At 35.9% G+C, this 24,045-nt stretch overlaps 2 protein-coding genes and 1 long non-coding RNA gene across 10 annotated transcripts in view; 1 reads left to right on the top strand and 2 right to left on the bottom strand.

The window, feature by feature from the left end:
- GKAP1 (G kinase anchoring protein 1) overlaps positions 1-14,859 on the bottom strand; it is a 31,415-nt gene extending 16,556 nt beyond the window's left edge. The window contains exons 1-6 of one of the 2 annotated variants that reach the window (XM_039323495.1): positions 14,612-14,859; positions 11,865-12,131; positions 11,583-11,726; positions 10,386-10,463; positions 2,081-2,213; positions 1,068-1,090 (exon numbers count right to left, since the gene is read on the bottom strand). In XM_039323495.1, the coding sequence (XP_039179429.1) occupies positions 1,068-1,090; positions 2,081-2,213; positions 10,386-10,463; positions 11,583-11,726; positions 11,865-12,083 (597 nt within the window). In that variant the 5' untranslated portion in view covers positions 12,084-12,131; positions 14,612-14,859. The remainder of the gene's footprint in view (positions 1-1,067; positions 1,091-2,080; positions 2,214-10,385; positions 10,464-11,582; positions 11,727-11,864; positions 12,132-14,611) is intronic. The other variant, XM_039323496.1, reaches the window with a different exon arrangement.
- A 109-nt stretch (positions 14,860-14,968) lies between these two features.
- LOC120299077 overlaps positions 14,969-24,045 on the top strand; it is a 23,087-nt gene continuing 14,010 nt past the window's right edge. For 2 of the 3 annotated variants that reach the window (XR_005554334.1, XR_005554332.1), the window contains exons 1-2: positions 14,969-15,108; positions 22,251-22,295. This is a non-coding gene — a long non-coding RNA (uncharacterized LOC120299077). Of the gene's footprint in view, positions 15,109-19,420; positions 19,504-22,250; positions 22,296-24,045 lie in introns of those variants that run through there. The other variant, XR_005554333.1, reaches the window with a different exon arrangement.
- The window catches only part of KIF27 (kinesin family member 27), a 25,766-nt gene continuing 20,633 nt past the window's right edge, over positions 18,913-24,045 (bottom strand). For all 5 annotated transcript variants that reach the window (XM_039323480.1, XM_039323479.1, XM_039323482.1 and 2 more), the window contains exons 15-18: positions 23,166-23,372; positions 22,486-22,684; positions 20,825-20,989; positions 18,913-20,141 (exon numbers count right to left, since the gene is read on the bottom strand). In XM_039323480.1, the coding sequence (XP_039179414.1) occupies positions 19,714-20,141; positions 20,825-20,989; positions 22,486-22,684; positions 23,166-23,372 (999 nt within the window). In that variant the 3' untranslated portion in view covers positions 18,913-19,713. The remainder of the gene's footprint in view (positions 20,142-20,824; positions 20,990-22,485; positions 22,685-23,165; positions 23,373-24,045) is intronic.

The raw sequence follows: 24,045 nt of genomic DNA, 5'->3' as shown, positions 1-24,045 counted from the left end.
CTGAGACAACTCAATCCACTTATTTTATGTGGGAGAAAGCCCCTCCCTAAAAGTTCAGAGTTCGCAAGTAGTGAACAGAGTTCACAAAGTATATATGGTAGATGCAGATATTAGAGTACTTATTCTGGCAAGATTCTGTCTATAGTGGAAACATAAAAAACTCAATTAGGAAGAATAACCACATATTCTTGGTTTTAGGCCTGCAGGTGCATTCCTGCAGCATACTGATTTCCGGCCTTTAGAACGGTAGCATTCACTAGCTTTCTAGCCTTCCTCCCCTAAGAAGATAGTAAATATAATTGTCCACATGAACACCCAAAAGGGCCCTTCTCCAAACTATGTTAAGTTGATGAAGTAACCTTCCAACAATCACAATCGTTGCAGGATTGTACGAGGTGGCCTTGCTGGAGGACCATGCTCCACCATCGACTAGGCATGGCTGAAGCTGCCGAAAAAGGCAAAAATAAGTGGACCAAGATGTGTGGTGGGGTGGGGAGAAGCTCTATTCCCAAGGCTCAGTCATTGAGCATAGTAGTCACAGGGGTGTCTTCTTAACAACTGAGATTCCAGTCCCAACTGTAATAAGTTGAGGACAACCTGTATATTAAACTGTAGAGGTACATGGAATGGCCTTGAACAACAGGAGGAAGAACCGTTACCAAGGCAGTGGTCAGGTAAGAAGGGCTTGAGATTTGGTCAAGAAAATAATGTGAGAATACATCTCAGACAAGCCCCTCTCTAGTTCACACAAATATAAAGTGAGAGGGGGAAAGAATACTCAAATTTACAAGATTCTATTACCATAGCTGTTACAATAAATTAATCTGAACCTATAAGGTGTTCATTTTTTAGTCTAGTCCACCTTGTTGGGCTGAAATAAAGTAGTTCTCTGGACTACTGAGAACTGGTCTATTATATAAAAGCAAGTATTCAGCAATATCTTGCCATACATAATTGAAAAAGTTATACAAAATAACTATCAAAAAATAAAAAGTACACCACCGAGAAATTTAGAATAATTAATGTCATCTGATCTAAACTGTCCCATGTTAAACTCAAGAACTTACCTCTTGCCTTTTGGGGAAATGATCTGAAACATGAGAAATATCATAGATTAAATTTTTAAATACATTTGAAGGCCAAAAAATATATATCAGATTTCAATACCACATATTTACAAAAATTATAAAGCAAGGTATTCCTTTTTTCTTGATTTAGCAGTTTCTTGAGTCTAAGCATTAACCATACAAATGGGAATACTGTAGAGTACCCGAAGTAGTATTTTTGCATGCTAACTGTAGAGGAAATAGAGACATTTTGAAACTTAGTCTCCAATCTCTTTTTCTTGCTTTCACTGGAAATACTGAGTGGGCATTGGAAAGGAGATTAAAAACTGCAGGATTTAAGAAAATAGAATTTCAGCCTGCTCTCCTGAAGATTTTTCCAATTCAACTAAATTTTCAGCATCCATGTGTTTTTATTTAAATTCTAATCCATTAAACAATTTGATTTTTCTCTCTCATCAAGATCTCTGTTAATTTTCTTAGTTCTTAACAGTTAATGTCCTTCAACATCTACCCCACCAATCACAACACAAATCAAAAGACATAAACATAAAACATAAACCGCCTTTATCTTGAGGAATGACCTTAGCTAGAAAACAACTGCAGTTCAGTCTGGTGATTTGCCAGGAATTCTCGTCATCTTTCAAAAATATAAACTGTTTTATCTTCCTAAACCATTTCTCTAAATCAAGGATTACCTTCTACACTGACTTCTGAATTCCTGGATGATAGATTTTACTCAGGTTCAACTGCTCTAAACTTTAAATGATGATCCATAAGGTAATAATGGTAATAACTGTCTCCTCAGTTATCCATGATCTTCTGAACTCCTAGTATATGCAATATACTGTATGTGTGGTATTTTCAGTAATTTCAATATTTCCCATTAGCTTCCTACCTGCAGTTCCTATTACCGTAATTGCCTTAAAAGTCAGTTTCCCCAACCTGGCAAAATTCTAAGTTTAAGGACTGTTTTGAGCATCTATTCTGGCTCAAAATTAAAAATAAAAACATACCTATGTTAGAATCAGACTGAAAATCTTTTAAAGACACTGTGAGAGGTTTGTCTTTTCCTTGATGAATTTTTCGTTTCTCTTTTTTGTGTATAGCCTTTGATGGAAGAGATGTATTTTCAACATGTTCATATTCCTACAACAGAATAAAAATGTATATTTTTTCTAATTATTTCAAAAATGTATACAGTAAACCTCTATCAAAATGAAATTAAGCACAAAAAGGAAATAAAACACATAGTATAATATTATGATTGATACAATTTATTATTTGGGGATGTTTCTCTAAATAGGTGAACTCTTATTTAACATTATACAATGAACTGCATAGCATTATATAACATTAGCATAAACACTATTTTCTTAATTTGCTATTCACTTGATTGTCCCAAATGCTTTTATCCTTCATATGAAGTAGCTCTAGTCCTGCCTTAGGCATGAAAGCCAACTGGGTGACCCCGGACCAGTCATTCTCTCTCTCAGCCCAACCCACCTCACAGGATTGCTGTTATGGGGAAAATAGGAGGAGGAAGGAGTATTAGATATGTACGCCACCTTGAATTACTTGTAAAGTAATAAAAGTGGGATAAAAATCTAATAAATAAATAACTTCAAATATGATTCTATAGTTTTACTGTCACAAATATAATACTTCAGTGAAAGAAATGAACTCACTCAGGCTGAACAAAGCAAATTTATTTTATATATCTTAAACAATGACAGTACTATATATCAATTAGTCTAGCATTCTGTTGTCATAGTATTCAGCTAGATCCTACTCAAGGAAACATAAGCAGGATGTAAGTATCATCATGAGTAGCCAATAATAGTTTTAACATCCATAAATTTCTCTAATAAGTTGCCTAAGTTGTATTTTTTTGTATTAATGAATTACGTAGATTAACTACATTTTATAGACTATAAAGAAGAAATGTGAAATTAAATTATTTATATGGACACAATTGTTTAGCTTCACTGAATATTATTGGGTTCCATCAGGAATAACATGGGGGTTCATAATAATAATAATAATAATAATAAATGATCAGGCACCTATAGACAAAATGGAACCACTGTCAAAACTTCCACTAGACTTTGCTCTTCATTTTTCCTGGACAAATACACAATGCTCCAACATTTGAGAAACACTGTGTTGGAGAGAGACTGTCCAAGCCAGGGGAAGGAGTCAAATGGGAAATTAGCCTGGAATCCCTACATGGCCCAAGAAGGTGAAGTTTGACACCTCCCCTTTGAATGCCATTGAACCTTATCTAGTCTCACCCAGGTGCACACTATAACTCTGAGAAGATTCCTAAGAAGCCTGTGTACAGGCTGGAGCAATAAAACAACAAATTGAACTCTGCACGTGAGTCTGGTTGTCTGTGCCTGACACACTATAATGTATTGCTTAAAATTTAATAATTTAAGCTTATAAAAGTGGTGTTTAAATATTGATTGCATAAACATAAAATCCATATAATCACTAGTCATATGAATGGTCCCTATGAAGGAGGCTTACACAACATTTATCATCGTAGGGGTCACAACACCACAAAGTTAAGAATCTTTCTTCTAATAGCTTCTTAATCTTGCTGTCTTGAGAGAATTTACTATAATTTTTTATTTATATCTTTTATTGGAGCAATTTATAAATGCTGTCAAACTGAATTATTCTATATAAATTACAACCTTTCTGGACTACATTAGAGAAGATATAAACAAAAAACGTACATATTGTCCTCTCTTATAATATAGTCAGTCTTATTTCTGGTCAAAATATTTAAAGAAAATATGAGAAACACCCAACAGTCTCTTACAATGAATCTTGCTATTGGTTTATTGTCCATATTTCATATGACACATAAATTGAGGCAACATAAGAAACTGATTGTTTTTATTATTAGCTGATAAATTTGTTACAGCAAGACACTAACTATTCTACATCTTCATTAGAGCAGTGGCATTTAGAAGCATGAGAAATTGCTGTGTGTGAAAAACTGACACAACAAAGAACTGAGTATGGATGTCTATATTTCTCCACAAGAATCTAGTTTACAAACATGGGATTGCTTGGTGGTGTGCCAATGAGGTATTAACCAGTTACAATTTTGCTTAGCTTTCAAATCTAGGAAAATTCAACTGGGAGCTACAATCTACAAATTTAACACTTCAATTTCTTCTCATATTTCTTATGATCATATTTAATTTTGTATTTTCTGTTTTTTAAAAGAAGAATCCAGATAACTTGCAATATATGCAAGGAAGTTCAACAAAGATGGAAATAAAGGAATGGATAAACAAAATCATCTTTAAATTAAAAAAAATGGAGAAATGAATCAGTTTGGCTTAGACAAGAGAAAGACTGAACAAGAATATGAAAGCATCAAGTACCTGAAACCTGTCATTCAAAAAAACTCAATCTCTTTTCTGTAACTTCAGATTTCAACTGAACATATTCCCTTAAGAACAATGCAGTAATGGAATGTTCAGTGAGGTAGAGTGTTTTATGTCTTTAGCTATATTCAAGCAAAGTATGGATAGCTACCAATGAAGGATAATTTAATTTATGCATATAATAATTATATGCCTTATGCAGCCCAAACAACTTTCAGCTCTTTCAATTCTATGCTGTAATACCTATCTATCAAAAAGGTTAGAAAAGCAAAGGTGTCCAGTAGATAGCATCTTAATAAACATGGACACTAACAGCCAAATGGCTGTTCACAGATATATGCAGTGAGAATACCAATGTTAGTGTTGCCAGAGTAGAAGCACTGAGGTTTTTCTTGGGGGAAAAACAAAAATATGTCAACTATAGGTGCCCAGATTCATTTTGGTTCTTACAAGGAAAGAGGATATAAAAAGGTTATCTACACATCTGAATGTCCTGAATGTTTCTGAGAGACTTCAAGAGCTTTAAATACATCCAGAGAATGCCTTCCATCCTAGTTCAATGTGATGGACAAACTCCAAAAACTTAGCTGTAATCACCTCTTTGCAATAGTAAGCTGTAGTTCTTCTCTAATAGCATGTCATGCTTGACAGCATCATTCAGAAAACAGAAATATGACATCTGATAGAAAATTTTTACCTTTTCTCTTATGACAAAGAAACACAAAATTGTAGGTGATTTCATAGCTGTTTAATGTGTTTCCATCTAGGTGCTTTAGACGTCTGTAAAACTCATCTCACCTACTTGTGCCTTAAATATGTGTTGTTCAGTCTTCAGTCATGAAGGTTCAGCCATTCTGTATCCAGATGGAAGAAAGGACCTTGGCCAAATATCTTGCAACTGGCAGCTGCTTCATTCCTGTTGATATGAGTCTTTGTAGTTACATTGTCACCAATATCAGCATATGCTTGCCCCTCAGCCCAAACAGGAAAGCCAGTAGTTCTTATCACTTTACACTATGGTGGGAATCTGAGGTAGGTGCCCTGTTTCGTGCCAGTAAGCCCTCCCAATATACATTCCTCAGTTTTTGATACTAATATTTTTTCTACTCTGTAATTTCTTCCCTTTAGGGGAATTGTTCTTCTCAAGAATTGTTGATGTCCAGCATGTCAGGGAAGCTTTCGCTTAGACAAGATTCTGATGAGTAGTACTGTAGCACCGAAAGATTCATTTAGGTGAGGATTCTTTAGTCTTGATTCCCTGCCAATGAGGGCAGGAAAACGAGGTCTAAAATACAGGATGTGAGAACAGTTCTAATTGCAGAACTATCTTCTTCAAGGAAAGACTGTGGTATCTGCTATATTTTATTGAAACGCCATGAGATTCCCAATATCCAATATGGGAAATTAAGATGGACAGCAGTTTTGTAACTATCTTGGAAGCTGAGAAGAACTCAAAGGGTGAGGATGTGCATTGAAATGTGTTTGATACATAAACCAGAGAAACTTGCAATGTCTTCAAAGGGTAGAGCTATACATTTAGGCCTCTATGAGATCCACCAAAATAATGTCTCCTTTCAATAAAGCACATTCGAAAGATCTGAACATCTCCATACAAACTGATGTGACTTTACATACTTCTTGAGGTCTTTAGAATCTAATAAGACTTTTCCATTCCATTTTTGGGGGACTAAAGCAAAAACTGAATATATGCCTGAGATCCTGTTGTTTCAAGGAAATGTTGCTTATCAGATGAATGGCACTTTTATTCCTTTTAAATTTTTAAAGAGAAGAAAAACATTTTGAATTTTTGAAAACAGTTCAAAAGCACAGCCCTCCTTGACAGTGCATGGGCTCTAAAATAAACATTTCCACAGGAGACTACAAACTACTAGAATCTTTCCTAAGTGTAGGATGTCATGCTAAGGTTTATCATTTATTGTACCGTGAGGAAGCAGGGGTTGATTTTTATTCTTGCTGCTCATTTTCTCTTGGATTTTATTATTTGAATTGTTTAACCCAGTAGTTTTTATACTTTTCATTGCATGTTCATAACAAAGGAAAATAGTTATTGGGCTATTATATACATAAAAAATTATCTAACCTGGAGAGAAAGGATAAAAATCTCTGCCAATCATGTTCACTATTTCTGCTTCTTGGCTGAGGTGTAATGGAGCAAAGTAATTCTAGTCTTTTCTCGGGTCTTCTTATACTCTCTTATATTTCAACATACATGTCATGAAGAAGCTCCAGAGACACTACGCCCAATTAAGGAGAATAATTTCATAGTTCTTTAATAAGAAATTAGTTTAGTTCTCATATCTTTTGCAGCAGCTTATATGATATCACAACACAGGAAGCTCAATCAAAAAGTCTGGCATTGACTTCTGGAGCAGAAGCCCCAACCCCCAGTCCATGGACCAGTACTGGGTCGCGGCATGCCAGCAACCGGTCCGCACAGAAAGCAAAGCCCCATCTGCGGGATGCAGGCAGCACACAAAACCACACGACTTCCAGTCCACAGAAAAACCTCTCTCCACGGAACCAGTCCCCAATGCCCAAAAGGTTGGGGACCTCTGTTCTGGAGTATGTAGGAGGAGAACCCAGTCATGTCTCCTCTGCTGTAAGAAAGCAGTTCCTTCTCTGAAAACAAAAAGGTATTACAGTTGTTGACTTAATAGCTAAGACTGAAGCTTACAAGATTTGAGGACAAAAGCTTCCTATCATCAGAATTCCTCATGGCCTCATTTTTATCCTTGAAGCCCATGGTACCAGAACCCATCGCAGCTACTCCCGTAGGCAATTTGATCACAATCTATAGCTATTAGGTTATATCCTAATGGAAATCTATGGGGTTTCTTAGCCTGGTAGAGGGTAATTTGATCAAGAGAGGCTTACTGTACTGACTATAAGAGGAGGAAGATGAGGACCTAAGAAATGATTTCTAAAGAACTGTGCTTCTCCAACTGCCCCTTGTAGTGTCTTTTCACCACTCGGATAATGTATATATATTTATTAAATGCTGGAAACTCTTGCAGAGAATTCTTTTCTGGGAAACAAATTTTAATTGGAAGCTGAAATTGCATCTCAGATGACTCTACATCTTCCAAAAGGAAAACCATCACGTCTGGAATCTCATCAAAAAGCATTTAGAATTTTTTTCACTCTGATATCTATTGTAAATATAACAGAATTTGGAGAGAAAACCAAAGGAACATCAGACAAGAGACTGTTGGGCTAACTAACTACTGGATCAGTTATGCAGCAATGCAGTTTAGAAAGTATCTTATTTTGCTGTTAGAGCCTCTTTATATCTGCAAGTTGAATTGTGATCAGTTAGGCCTTAGTGTTTTTTAATCTTCTTCCTTTATCAGCTCCTTCATGGTAGGTGGTTTATCCAGTCTTATGGCCCAAAGTGGAAGTATCCCTATCTCAAATCAAAAAGGCAGAGCTGCTGCTCGAAAATATTCGCTAGGCAAATCCTCTCTTTCAAACCTTATCTATTTCCAAACAAGATTCAGTTATTCTGAGTATGTTTATCAGTATCCTGACTAAGTACATTTATCACTAACTCAGCAGAGCCACACTAACTGGTCACTGAGCCATCTGGACCTTCTTCTGCATCACAGCAAACAGCAGTGACTCTTTATTGAAGGAACAATCAAAGCACATAGGTTTTGCTTCCTTTTTCCTTGTCCTGACTTGGGACTTATCACCAACCATAGTCCCTGTGACTGGAAATTCCTGTTTGAATGCCTAAAATACGTACAGGGGAATTACATGTTTTGACTTCCTCCTTAGAACATCTATTATACTATTGTAACCTCAAGACCCAATTCATCCCTCATTGCTAACACTGAGTTCTTAGCAAAAAGATACTTTAAAAGAGATAAAATGATATAGCTAGTAAATGTTTATAGGAACATTTTTAAAAATGGAGATTTTTTTTAACAGGAGAGGGGTAGGTAGGTAGGTAGATTTGAGCATTTCTACTATTATGCCGGGAATACTTTTCTTACTAAAACAGAAGTCAATCTTACTACAATATTATTACAAAGACTGCTTATAATTTATTTTTACAAAATCAGTTATATATAATGGAACACCCGCTACCCATATTTTGAACTATGATCTAAAATTAGAGAAGATCTAATTACATTTTGTTAGTCTAATTTCATTACCATACTGAAAAACAACTCTTTTATAGATTACATTCTCTTACACGGGACATTAGAAATGGATAGATAATTGTATTTTCTACAAGTACCCTGCTGTTGGAATAAATCAGAAAGGGCTGAATACATTTATAATAGAAAGGCAGTATCACTAGTTTTCAGGAACAAGTTTCACATTGTTGTGTATTATTTTATTCATTTTTCCTGTGCCCTAAACAAAAATTGTAGACAAGGCAGAGTTTGTTGTTTACAGATACTGATTTTTTTTTTTTTTTGAGAACCAAGCAGAATCCCAGATTGCATGTAACAGAAAGCTATCATTTCTTAGTTTATTAATTCTAATAATTTGAACAAAACTGAAATGAGAAGACTGTAGGTATACCAATGCACAGCTGGCTAATATGTTAATTCTATTTTCTGTGGTTTGATTGGTATTTTTCACATGAAAAGATAAATGTCTAGTTTACCGATATATCTGTTTAGCATACTTTGTTTAAATTGAAATTATATAATTTAGATTAATATCTTATCAATTCAGACATTTTATAATTAATTTTCAATTATATAACACCATATTTTAATATAAGCTATGACACATGATTAATGATTCCTTCTCTTCTGATGTTTTTATATACTCACACATAATTTTTGTCAATGGATGTTTAAAAACAACATTGAGGTTAGACTGATAAGCCAGTTTATTTAATCAACTCATGCTGAATCATATAAAACCTATACAGGTATGTACAGGTAATCTTTAGGACTGGACTCACTGGCAATTGGGACTGGAATTTCCACTGTTACAGGATGTGGTTGTGAACAACACATGATCACATTGCTTAATGGTGGCAATCCCAGCAGTGCAGGTTGCTGTTGTAACCCCAGGACTCTACTGTTTGTTAAAAAAGGAACTCACTTGACCATGACATGAGAAGAGATGGGTGTCCCAGGCAAGCAAGCTGCGCAGGTGAGAGCTATTAGTGTGTGCCACAGGCAAGCAGGTGCTGTGGGTAGGCACTATGAAATCTGAGTTGATGGACCTTACAGAATACAAGTAGGCAAGTGAACAAGAGGCAAGAGTGGGAGTGACTTGTGATCCTCCTGTCAGTTTCCCCATTGATTTTGAGGGAAGCCAGCAGGGAAGGACACACATGGCAATGATATGACCACAGAACCCAGAAACTGTTTTAAGTACAAGCCAGTTGCCTGTATTACAATCATGACTGCAGGGGCTCTGCGAGGAAAATCGAAAGCCCACCCTTGTTCAACACCCTTGTAATTCTAAATCAGTGTTTCTCAACCTTGACAATTTTAAGGCATGTGGACTTCAACTCCCAAAATTCCACAGCCAGCATTGCTGGCTGTGGAATTCTGGGAGTTGAAGTCCACATGCCTTAAAATTGTCAAGGTTGAGAAACACTGTTCTAAATGGTCACTGAACGAGTGGTCGTAATTTGATGACTACCTATATGAAGGAAGAAATTTAAAAATGTTTCTTTTTTTAATGGAAGACAAACAAAGTCATATCTCTTGTTCTTATTTTTGGTTGTTCAGACAAGATTTGAGAACACATTTTAAGTAAATGATATAATGAACTGAAGCTTTCTTTCCTGACCCAATATTTAAATATTTTTAAGCCTCTCAACACTTTTGTACATTAAAAAAATAATTGATATTATGGTAGAGCCAGGATCCGGAATGGATATTTATTATGCTTTAATCTTAATGAAAGTAAGAAATACCTTTCTGTGTTCTTCATATTCCAGTTTGCTTAAAAGTAAAGCTTTTTCAAGGTCTGCTTCAAACATTTCAGAAGTCAGCTGATAAAACAAGGCAAAAAAGCAGATGTTGTGAGAAACCATTTATTTAAGTATACATACACTTTAATTTAAAACTATTCTTTGATGAAGTGGACTCAGACTATTTTTCACTGTCCTTTACTGGATTCCTTAAGTGAAATTAAGTCAAGACCAGGATAACATTGGTAAAATCTTGCTTCTGTGAAGTAAATATACATAGTAGCATGTGTATAAATATCATGTGTGCTGGATCTACAAAATATTTTTCTCATCATTGACATCTTTAGTAAGATTTTGTAGAGAATAGTAAAGGCAATGGTGTTACAGTTATTGATGTTGAACCCTTCCAAATTCAAAAAGTAACACAAAGTTACAGTAACACAAATTCTGAATTAAGGAAGACTTTGCTATAAATCAGAGTTCTCTAAAGTGATATAGTTGAGGGTCAAAAGGAGGTCAATAAATGGGTAACAATAGGAACAGATTGAACTTGAAAGTGTGGTGATTTATGACTAAAATTCACCATCTCCAACTAAATATCAGCGTCCATTTTGACGGTCATTCTTCCCATTAATGATATCAAGTTACAGTAAAAAAATGGTATGTTAAATCTTTTATTTTTCATATTTCAAATATTATTTTTATAAATCTATTATAGTTGGTATTGTTATTCATAATACTAAAGTAATTTTTTTTCATATAATTAAAGTTTGGGAGTTAATAAACAACCTTAAACTGAATAAAGAGTTTGATGAGCTGAAAAGTTTGGGTATCTCTAAATAAATTTGTTCAAGACTGCAATCAATTGCATCCTAATTCTATGCATGCGTCCTCAGAATTATATTCATAGGGCTTAATTTCAGGTATATCCAAACCTTGAGCTTCAGTTTTATATCCACTTGCTTGCCAGAAGATCTAAGAAGCACAAGTAAGAGCCAATGTTATATAGTGAGTATAATGCTAGGTTGGCATTGGAGAGCCATGAGTTCAAGTCTACGTTCAATCACAGAACCATACAAGGTAACTTTGGTTACTCTCACTTCAGCCCAAACTGCTTAAAGTTGTAGCTATGGCGAAATAAGGAAGGAGGGAATGCTAGAATTTGACAGTAATATACTGAAAAATAAAATACTGAAGTACCTGCTCATCTCGTTGTCTCCACTGTTGCCAATCCTCTTCTTGGGAGTCTTTTCTTCCTGTATGGTTGAAAGCTTGCTCATGCAGAGAGAAGCAGGCTCCATGGGAAGCTTTTGGAGGAATTTTTTTAAAAGCAAGATTTCTGAGCTAAAAAAAAAAAAAGAATGAGCTATTTTCATATGAAAGAATTATTCGCTGAAACCATTTTCGCAGTTTAACTGTATGGTGATTTATTTCTCTTATTAAGGTCATTTAGTTTTTTTTCCAATTTAACCCACACTTAACCTCATTTGCTTCACTCTGCTGCTGCTCCTTCTTTTTCCTCCTCTTTTCCTTTTTCTTTTCATTTATAGTTGACTTGTTGCCTGAAGTTTGAGTCTTTCCACCACTCTGATTACTTCTTCCCTTTCCAGATTCTGAATCAGAGCCACTGCCACTATCAACTTGCAAAAGAGCAAATCTAGATGCAGTTGTAGGAACTGAACTAATTACAGCGGAAGCCATTCTAGTTCTGCAAACGTCTGAAAGCAGACCTCCAAATCACAGTATTTCCTGGAACAACAAGAATATAATAGGAAATTATGGACTCCTTGTAGCTCAGCATAAATGGAATGACAATCATATCTAGTTTGACCAGATATAGAAAGCACAATCAAAAAACCCTAACAGTACATTTCAATCTTAATTTGCCCCACATACAGGAAAATAATTTTTCAATAAGGGTAGTTGTATTACCTACAATAACTGTTATCCTGGAAGGTCCTAAATCAGTGTTTTTCAAATTTGGCAACTGTAAGATGTGGGAACTTCAACTCCTAAAATTTTCAGAATGCTGAGGAATTCTGCAAGTTGAAGTCCCCATATTTTACAGTTGTCAAGTTTGAAAAAAAAATTATTTTGCTAACTGCAAATATTTTTATAATTAATATGACCAGAAGTAATTTTTTTCAAAAACAATTGTAGGAAGCTTGTCTAAATGGTAGGAATTTTTCTAAGAAAAAAAATACATAAAATAAAAATAAAAATACTTAAAAGTCAAAATGAAACCTCAAAATAATTCTTGGGAAATATAAAGCAAAGATTCATGAAGTGATGCGTATTTCCTGACATTTTATTGTTAAGATTTTTTTTACCCTGCCTTTATGGTTAGGTACTCGAGACAGTATATGCAGCCCTCTCTTCTTAAAATATTAAGCCATAATGCAAACATAGCAATGCTACTTCTCCAAACCTGGCACTCATTTAGATGATGAACAATTACTGGGAGAGTAGCTGCTTTCACTTTATTCTTAGTGAGAACTGTAAAAGAGTCTTTGTGGATTGTTTCCAGTGACTTGCATAAGAATATAGAATGAGTTATCTGGAAATATTATGTTGATGCTTTAAGGATTTAAATTAGAAAGATATATTAGTTTGGCAATCACAGAAATATCTAATAAAAATATGGTTTATACTAAATTTTTGGTATCTGAATCTAAGAGAAGTTCCGTATTGTTTTATAAAAATATAAATAAGACATAGATGATTTCTCTACTTTCTGGTGAAAACAAGTAACACATTATTTCTGTATCCTTGATCTTTGAAAAAAGGATGATATTCCCCAATTTTTCAGATACTGTATTTCAGATGCTGCCATTTAATAAGCTACTTTATATTTATGGCTCAAACCAGGTGTTATTTTTTGTCTCCAGGAATGTCTACAAAACATTTACTATTTTTGCTTTCAATTTTTTTTCAAAACAAATTATTTGTTTAATATTTTTCTTAAAAGAAAAAACTTCTTTCATCTTCTATGGTATTTATGTAATTTTTGTCAGGAAATATTGTTAAACAATTTACATAAATAACATGAGCATTAAACATACACATCTACATATTTTAAAACCCATGGATTGAATTGGAAAAAGTCTTCCAAAAATTTTGCAAAATGAAGTAATGGGAATGTATTTTATTGTTCAAATAGACCACCAAAGCTAAAATCCTTTTTTTAATTATATAACAGGGTATGTTATATTATTACTAGGAAGTATCCAATTAAAATAATCCTTTTGTTATTGCATTTGAAATAAAACACATTGTCTTCACCAAAAGCTTTGAGCGGATATTTACTATTTAGACAGGAGGGCATAGAGAATCCAGTTCAAAATAATACTTGAAGTTGTGCTGTAAGAGAATAAGTGCCAAGAGCTATCAGCCTATTCTTGGTCAGCAGAAAATTATACCATCATGAAATTGGATGCCCCATTGCTCATGCCTCTTTCTTCCTTCGAGGTAATAGGGAACAAAAACGAATTTTATACTCCTAGCTATTGTACTGCAAGTAGATGGTTTCGTAATTTGAGGCAAATGCTCTTCTAACCACTGATATCATAGCTGATTTAAACTCATTTCACACCTAGGCTAGGAATAAGATAAATAAAGGCTAAAGGCAACACTTTGGGAAATGATTAGGTGCAAAAAGTGGAGACAAGACCATCCCTTCCCCTTCCATAAAAATGAAGGTGAAGAGCCCCAAACTCGAACATTAGAGAATGCCCTCAGCATTTACTCCAAGTAATACTTCTGAAAGCTCCGCTTGGTCAAATCAACAAAATTGGGCCTTTTTTTTCCCCCTCCTGTCTTCGGGAAGATGGCCTGGCTATCATCAAGCTTTAGCCCCGTGAGTTTTGCTAGTAATCAACTGTGGCTCCTGTATTGCTGCCTTTCTAGAGAGCCTTTGCTCAGTTTCAATCTTAGTTGTGAAAGTAAAAGGCGACGCTTTTCCTTCTGAATTAGCGGGGCTCGTGTGCTCCAGGACCGGGGTCATTTCCAAGACCAGAGCCAGGCCGACTTACAGCTACACCAGCGAGCCCTGGGCGTCCTCGCCTCCCCCCCCCACGCCGGGATCTGCGCCAGCCCAACCTTTCGCGTCCCCTTCCCCGAGACCGACGCGGAGGAGGGCGGGGGGGGGGCGCGGCGCAGGCATTTCTTGCTTTTTCGGGGCTTTTCGAGGGACTCCATATAGAAGCGGTAAAGGCGAGAAGAGCCCTCACCCGCTTTTCTGATCCCCAAAGCCGCTCTCGGGTGAACAGACGGGGCGACGGTGGCGGCTTCCCTGCAGGCTAGCGGGCAGTTGCCGGCGTCGGGAAAAACGGCTCGGACGTTGTGGGCGCCAGAGAGCTCGCGGAGACGGCGGGCGGCGGCGGCGGCAGCAGGAAGGGGCAAAGGGGGCGCGCGAAAACGGACGAGAAGCGAGAGGGCTTTGCAGGCGGGCGCGCGCGGACGTGCTTCGCTCGAGCGCTAGCTCGCAGAGTTTTGTTTACGTCTCGAGTCGCCCGGCTGGTAGAGTAACGCAGAGGGCAGCTGACGCATGCGCAACCAAGTCCGTTTGTGACGTAACGAGACCACGAGGAGACCCCGCCGCTGGATTTGTGGCGGCTGGCGGGACGAGTGAGACAGCGGGGTGGACGAGATGCAATACTGCCTGAGGCAATCCGTGTCTCTTGGGCTTTGGTTCCCAAATCCACATTTACATATATAGCAAAAGCAGGTGAGAAAACTGGAACAAATAAAGGACCGGAATACTTCCAAGTTCTTCGTATGGTCACGTCGAGCAGCTGAAATCTTGCGTTGCTCACCTCGGTCCGTATTACCGGCCGGGGTGAGTCGGCCGGTCGGATTGCTCGATGTGCCTAATTGGCCCGCGGGGTGCTGTTATACTGGTGGGAGGAGATGGCAGTCCTGAAGGTAAATGACTTCAAGCCTATCAAGAAGTTTGCTGCTGGGAAATGTATAGCACCGTTATAATCTGTCGCTTTTTTTATTTCGTAGCTTTACATAAAATGCATCAATGAAATAGTTGATAGAAAAATAATAATAAAACAACTTTTCCGTAGGAACCTTCTGCAAGCTTGAGTTAACACCTCTCTTGTTTGTAGCATAGCATCAATTTAGGGAACCTCATTGTGTACACGTGTTTAAATTTCTTGGAACTGCGCACTCCCATAGACTGAGAGAGGCATACAAAAGAAAAGCAGTTCGAAACATACAGCCCCGCAGGCAGCCTAGACTCAAATAAAGCAAACCACAAACACATCAAACCAAGATGTCAAACCAAAACCCGGTCAGAAGCCTAAGAGAGAGGGCGCCCTCCTTATCTCTGGAGGAAGCTGTTCCAGAGGGCAGGAGCCCTGGCGGAGAAGGCAGATTTCCTTGGTCCTGCCAAGTAGCAGTATTTAATTGAGAGGGTCTGGTGGATACTCACTTCAGTCAGAACTGAAGAAGCTTCTTGGATGAGAAGCAAGACGTCTTCAAAGAGAAAAAAGAAAGTCCAGTTGCCTCGTGAAAAAGCACCTTTGGGACAACCATGACCTGGATGACTGAGAATCTCCATAGACATTTCACTATGTCCTAATGTATCTGGTGGGCAGCAACAGTTGGAGACAGGTGGTCCTTCAGATAACCAGGGTCTGTACAGTAAAGTTCTTTATAGGTTACGACTAGCACTTTGAATTGCACCCGGAAGCCAATTGCCAACCAATGTAGCTCCCACAGTAATGATGGCACATGGGCGTACCATGAGGCACCCAATGCTGTGCATGCAACTGCATTGCATTATGGGTGGGAGTTGAGAAGTTAAACTGAATTTTTAACCATGAACTTTAAATGTTGAATACTACCTAGAGTCACTGTGTGTGAGTTGGGTGGTTATATATATTTGTTTGATGATAAATACATTTTATACCAGATGTAGTTTTTGCAAGGTCTTCAAGGGCATCTTAAATTAGAATGTCTTACAATAGTCCAATTATAAGTGACCAGGGCTGAAGAGCTACCACTGGTGCAGAAGATGAACCTGTGGAAGTACCTTCCTCATCATAACTGCCACCTGCTTTTTGAGAAGTGACTATGAGTACAGGAGGACCCCCAAGTCGTAGAATAGGGAACTGCTACCCCATCCAAAGCCAACTATGGAAACATACTCAAGTCTGGAGGTCAGGCAAACAGCTACATCCACTCAGTCTTGTCAGTACCTGAGCTGAAATCTGTTCTGCCCATCTAGACCCAAACAACCTCTAGACATTAGGTAAGCACATTGATAGCTTCACCTGGTGGATAAGCTGGCCTATAATAGTTTGGTACAGAATGATTGTAGGCTGGGCTTGGATGTATCACGTTTTTTATTTATACTTATTTGGCCTTGTCTTATATTAATTTTAAACTCATGTTAATTATCCAGAGTTGCAATTATGAGTTGGGCAGCCATATAAGTTGAATGAATGAAAAAAGAAATGGTATTATATATGTGAATTACTTTTGTATATGAGTGTTCTCATGCTTATATTTCTACATAGCAGACATTATGATAGTATGATTAAAAAATTCAATCATCAAATGAATCTAATGAAAAGTGAGTCTAGATCTTGCCACTGCACACAAAATAATTCCTATTGCTAAGGTAATTGATTTTTTTCTCACTTCTTAAAATATTAAGACTGAAATCATGCTTATTTTTATTTGGGAATCACCATTGAGTTCAATGAGCTTCTCCGATAAACATGGATAGGATCCATCTGCAGACAGTCACTAGAATAGGAAACAGGTTAAAAAACAATATCGCTGCAGTTTCTAGGTGCCAAAGTACATACTGCTTTTAGTAAACAAAACTGATGCCTGGAAAATATTACCCTTATACTTATTTAAAACTCTCGACAAGTATATTCATCCGGGCAAGGGTGTTATTGACTAGTTTTCCATTAGTGAGGACCAAAGCATGGTGTATGTGTGTGTGTGTGTGTGTACATCAAGAAAAGCAATGAAAATAGTGGCTATATATAGCCTTTCCCATAAAATTCTGGCCACACAGTATTTCTCATTTCAGTCATTACTTATTCCAGTGTTGTTGAATAAAAGAAACATTACAACCTCACATTTAGCAAAGTATTCGGGTTTACAAGTTTCTAAATATAAAATGTATCACTAACTTTAAAAGATTTCAATCTCAGATCATATGCAAAAACAATCAACAAAACTAAAAAAATAAATAGGAGAAATACAGCTAAAAATATCACCACTATCAAGTTATTTCAACTCAGTTCTAATACATTGATCTGGTTTGAGCAAATATGCTGGTGCATTGTACTCTAGCATTTTTACTTTGTTTCTTTTTTTGTGGAAATAACTAAAACACAGAATTGCTATCCATCATTTCTTAACTTTTTATCCAAGGAGATAAAAAGGGCAGGGTGTCAAACTCAATTTCATTGAGGGCTGCATCAGCATTGCAGTTGTCCTCGGGGGGGGGGCCAGGTGGGTGCAGCTACTGGGTGGACGTGGATTGAATGGGTGTGGCCTACTGGGTGGGCATGGCCAGCTCTACATCATTTGCATCAAGGGTGCCTGTGGGGGCCTGGGCAGAAGTGGCACAGATCTGAGGGTCTCTGGCAGAAAGGGGTGGTACCAGGGCTCTGCCCTGTGAAGTAGGTGAGGGCCATTTGCTGGCCACTTCCAGGCGATGATGCATTTCTTCATTCCTCATAAAGGGTGACACTTCCGCAACATGCACCCAGGGGGTGGGGCCGACGTGGCAGGGGCTGGTTCCTCACTGTTTCCAGACAGCCTTGCGGAGCTAAGACTGAATGCATTTCAGCATAGATGGCCACCACAAAATTGTACATTGGCTCCCGGCCGGCCTGGGCCAGGGTCAAGGCAGCGGGGGCTGTTCCCTCACTGTTTCCAGGATGGCGTCGTGGGCCACATGAAACCACTTTGCGGGCCGCATCCGGCCCCGGGGCCTTGTGTTTGACATGTCTATCTTAGGGTGTTCCTCTCTTAATAATTCTGCTTATATTTTTGGTTTCTGAAGGCTAAATCTCAGTTTGGATAAAATAATAGCCTAGATAAAAATTCCCAAGCTTAAACACTACTGCTAATAGGAGAAACCAAAGCAGTCTCCAAGCCTTACCAAAACACCATTCCCACATGCTCTGAATTGAACCAATCAAGCAATTACCTTTTTCAGATGATTTCAACTTTAAAATAGTATTTAATGCTTCTAAAATTGCATTTCAGAGATAATCTGTATTTTTGGTTGTGAAACTACTTATACACAAATGTACCATACAAAACAAATATAGTTCTTGGTAGAAAGATGTCTGAAAAATCTGTTATATTCTATAAAATCTCTCCAGAGATAAAAGGAAAGCAACATTTACCTCTGCCCCTTTCACCTGCAGGAGCTTTTATTGGATAGGAATAACTTCTATTCCTAGAAGAGTGACTCAGCCAGTCTCTGGCTTTATTTTTATTAGTAGGTTTAACTTCATGTAGGGTTAAACACTGGGATGTACAGATATTCTCTGACATAGCAAAATATTTTTTATTACACTTAAATTCATTTGACTGAGTTCATCCCTGTTTGTATAAACAATCACTGAAACAGATTTAATGTTGATTATAAGAATAAAAACATTTACTTGGAAAATGGTATAAAAATTATACTGGTAACAGTTCTAGGCCTAATTCAAATATGATTTTATAGCCAAGTAAGTTATTAATAAATTTTGCATTTGAAATGCAAGCATGTATTTATTTTAAATGTAAGTTTTAGCAATGAGGGATTTTCCTTTTTTCCTTCTAACTACTTAATATCTTAGAAAAATAGTTTTTAAAGGATATTTCTATTTCATTGTATGCTGTCCATATCTATATGGTTATCAGGGCAATTGATTTATCTAAAAATTATCAATTACATATAAAATGATAGCTCTTTCTGCACCATGGGCCTTTTTTCATAATCATGGAAGGTATTGAATACTTTTTTATTTATGCTTTCTTTGTTCTCATTAGTATACTACCAGGATTGTGTGAACCAATTCTCTGTGTTATGCAGAACAGTATAATGCTGCACAGTACTAAAAGAACAAAGAAATGTATTAATAAAAATGTAAGTAAAAAGATTCTTTAAAGACAAAATTATTATTCCCTTTTATATACTACCATACCAATGCCAAAAAGGAATTAGGTTTTTTAAAGCAAAATGAAAGACCAAGGTGAAGAATAACTGCTAACAATAATTTATACAAACATCATAACTTCCTGAAATAATGTGGAAAAATAAGAAATTGCAAAATTACTTTCTGAATTGTCATCTGAATTACATAGTATGGTCATGAGATTTTCTAGACATTTCAATGGAATCTGCAGCAACCGAATTTATAGTAGCTCGTCTTGATGAAAGCTCAGCAGCTGGGATATGGCGTAATTCTTTACGGGAAAATTTTACTGGAGTTAGTCCTTGAAATTGGGTCACTGGGTTGCCTGTCTGTGAGTGACTAAATGCTTGTGAATGAGATTTTGTGAAATGTACTTTCCCTGTTGGCTCCTCACAATTATTAGAGATAGAGAGTACTGCTTCTACAGCTTCCTCTTCAAGTATCTTGGTTGAAGTCTGCTGTGTTCCTATATCACCTACAGTGCAGTTTATTTCTTTTGATTTCTCTACAGTTTGGAGTCTCTGTCCGTGTTCTTCTAAAGAAATACTTGTTTCTTCTTGATTTAGCATCCCCTCATTAGAAGCATAACCTAAAATGGAATATTCAAAGCAACAATTAACTTAAATGCTTCAAGATAAATATTACAGTTTGTTAAGGTTACAAATTTTAGTTGATTCAACTATTCACTGTTATTGTTAAATAACTTTATTGTGCAATTAAAAGTTAATAAAGAAGAATATGGTCATTTGGATCTTGCATTACCCTTTCATTTATGGAAAGGACTCTAAACCTTTCTAAACCTGACGCTTTCATTAGTGGAAATGGAATGTGTTCATTATGTGTATGTGTGTCAGAGGAAGTCAGACGACATTCGGTTTTCAGATATTATCCCTGCTATGCTGCCAGTACCTCTGTGTCTCCAAAGGATACTCATTAGTGGGAATTTAAAATCAAAACCAGACTGCGTTTGCAAAAATTAAAAATCTCTTATATAAAATCTTGGATTGTTATCTGAAAACTAAAATTTAACTTTTGCCTTAAAAGGAAGTATACAATATATTTATTATAAATAAAACAAATGTCTGTATCTACAAATATAACATTGCAATCTAATCCCACTCAGAATGAAATAGATGGCACTTAAATTTGATAAATGGATAGATGGATCAATAGATAATAGATTGATAGATAGATCTTTATGGGAACATTTCTCTTAATGTGAATTATTACTAAGTTTTAGCTATGTTAGGATTTTAGCTCTAATATTCATACATTTAGTTTGTTTTAAAGAGTGATGCGTTGATTCCCCAACAGGATCCTTTAATTTCTTCTTTAACTCTCGGCTAGTTTTCTTATAAAAAAACAAATCTCGTTCCAACTGCTGAACTTTAACTTCATAGGCTTTAATAGTTTCTGCAGTATTTTCACCTTCTTGGTCTGAAAAAAGAAGGACATTTGTTTTACTATGTTCCATTTTATTACAATGAACAAAGTTACAAATTTATTTCGCATCTTGTCTTCAACTTTGTGAAAAATAATATATGTATTTAAATATTTAAAAGAACCCCTATGATTTTGGACTCATAGAAAAAATGAATAACCATGAATAAGAAAACAACACATAATTGAAGCACCTAACAAAAAGTAGTTTACTGGTGAGAATTAGAAAATGTATAGTCATCAATGTTTTAAGAAAGCAGAAAATTGCACCTATCATAAAGTAATAATTTACTGACAGAAAGACAGCCATTAACAAGTTTGAAAATTACTTCTTTAAACAATAAGGAGATCAAATTGGAAGAGGCACTTCTTGATGAACCTGAGGGTATTGTACCCAGATACAGATAGAACTTGACTTAAAACCATTCATTTAATGATGCTTCAAAGTTACTATGGTGCTAAAAAAGTGACTTATGACCCATTCTCAAAGTTATGACCATCGCATCTCCCCCATAGTCACTGATCATAATTTAGGTGCCTAACAACTGACTTACATTTACGACAGTTGCAATTCTTATGGTCACAATTTGCGACCTTCTCATCTGCATTCCAACAAGCAAAGTCAATGAGGGAAGCCAGACTTGCTTAACAACTGCATGATTCACTTAACCAAGTGATTCACTTAATGACTGAGGTAAAATGGTCATAAAATTGGGTCCAATTACATGTTGACCACATTGCTTAGCAATCAAAACTCCAGTCCCAATTGTGGTTATAAGTCAAAGACTACCTGTATGTTCCTCTATAAATTGTGGATACCAAGATCCTGTTCCTTGGTAAAGGAGATCTTCAAAAAATTTCCCTTTGCCCCTGTAGTCTTAATTCTGACTCTGCTACCGAAGGTATGCTGATCCTATGAATAACTTTGACATGAGACTGGGAGAAATGGACTTTGAAACAAGTATCTTTCCCCTTTTTATCAGTTCTATCATCCAATAAATCAATTTCTGTTCACAGAAAAAGAAAGAAATGAATCTTGACTTCTTATGGCTAGTTGTGTATGGAATATGTTAAAAGAATTTGAATAATCAAAGCATGTTTACCTCAGTTTATTACAACTGAATTTTAAAACGAGCTATTATAATGTATCTCGTAACTCTTTGTCTTTATTGCTTTAAATTGTAATTTGTGGGTAAGCTGTGGCAGTATATTTAAGATTTTATATTTTATATTAATGTTCAACTATTTAATCTTATAGATTGACTCTAATGAACATCATGCATTAGATGGGAGTATGGAAATGGTAAGTATACATTTAAAATTAATTTTGATATTTCAAATGTAAGGAGCAAACATAGCTCTGTGATACATATAGAAAAATTCAGATTTATAAGACCAAATTTTCATTCTTTTTGAGTGGTTCTAATAAACATCTTGTCCTATTGGATGAGATCTATTTCCCACTTTACCTATCCAGACGTAAGATCCAATACCTTTACAGTGAAGTAGTATCAACTGAATCTTTTGTTCATGTTCTTTCTGTTGAAGGGTGAGGCGCCTGTCGCATTGCAGCATGAGATGTTCAAGTGCCAATTCAAGTTCTCTTATTATATTTTCTTGTTCCATTGCCCTCATTCTCAGTTCTTCAGACTGCAGTTGCAATTTACGTTCACTCTCACGGAGTCGAACAACCTAAAAATAAGTAGCATTTTCTTTGTACAAGTCTGTTTGAATAGAAATTTAATGCATTGTTGCTTAGAATAATTAAAAAAACAGCAGTTTGCAAGCTTGAACAGAATTGTTAATAAAATCATCTAATTCAAATATGCTAAGAAACATACATTCATAACAACATCAGAGGTTTCACTGCTCTCAAGAGTTATAACACATAATTACTAGAAAGAAAATATTTTTAGATGATTTATATATATGCACTCAGACAGAATGGCTACTTTTTTATTATAATTTAAATTCAGAGAATATTAAAATGTAAATGTTGGAAAAAATCCTCTCTGTGTCTAGTGCAAAAATCCAAAAACAATCAGTTTTTGTATTGTGTATTTTTATACAAATTGTATTTTTACACAACTTATCAGAAGTACATGAGGTGGCATTTTATAACCAATAAAAAGAACAGGCAGAATCTTCATTGCTGAATACTATTCTGACAAACCTTGTTAAAATACTTTAAAAGAATTGCACGCAGTTCAGTTGTGGACAATGATACCAACTTTCCCATCACACTGGCTTCACTTTGTGTAAGAATCTGTGAGGAGACTCTGATTGAGTTTTGATGGTTTTGTATACTTTCGTTCTTATAAGCAATGGCTGCTTCCAAGGTTTCAATTCCTTCCTCAAGCTGGAATAAAACATGCTCTTCCTAAGAAGAAACAAAGCAGTAATGTCAAATGTATTACAATAAATCTGAAGGCTATTAATGATAATAATTCATCACATAATTCCTGTGATTATGAACATACTGTAATACAATATTATAGTTATATGACTTTCAAACTATTTTGAAGAACTCATGGGTTCTTCAAAAGCCTATCATATGCTTCTTAGAGAAAACAGAAACAGTATGTAAGTATCTATAGAAAAGGAGCCAATTCTCAAATTTCTCATTTATTGTGCTTGAAAAAAGTCTCTTTTGTCTATAATAGAATTAAGTATGCAAACTAAAATATTTCAAAATGAGACATATTTTTTTTATTTATTTATTCTACTATTTTAAAATATTGTTCTCCAAATCTCCTTCTGTGGCTTTTTGTGATTTTTGCTACTTTTTTAGTAGTAGACATTTCCTTTTTTTTAAAGTTATAAACCAGAAAAAGAAAGTAAAAAATAAAGGTGAGGGGTTTTACCTCTTTCTCAATATCCTTAACTTTTTAGTCCCATTTGGCACTCCATAGTTCTATAATCACATGATCTTTCACAACTTTCCCTTATCTCTTTGTTTAATGAAACCGTATTCCTTAGCTTAACTTATAGGGGCTGCTGCTTTTTAGAAGCAGAGAAGAAAATAGACAAACACAGAAAATGGAAGAAGAGGG

The sequence above is a fragment of the Crotalus tigris genome, unplaced genomic scaffold (assembly GCF_016545835.1).
Source record: "Crotalus tigris isolate CLP2741 ecotype Arizona unplaced genomic scaffold, ASM1654583v1 scf7180000024276.985868, whole genome shotgun sequence".
In the NCBI taxonomy this organism is placed as follows: domain Eukaryota; kingdom Metazoa; phylum Chordata; class Lepidosauria; order Squamata; family Viperidae; genus Crotalus; species Crotalus tigris.
The sequence above is the reverse complement of the archived record's forward strand: the minus strand, read 5'-3'. Positions and strand labels throughout refer to the sequence as shown.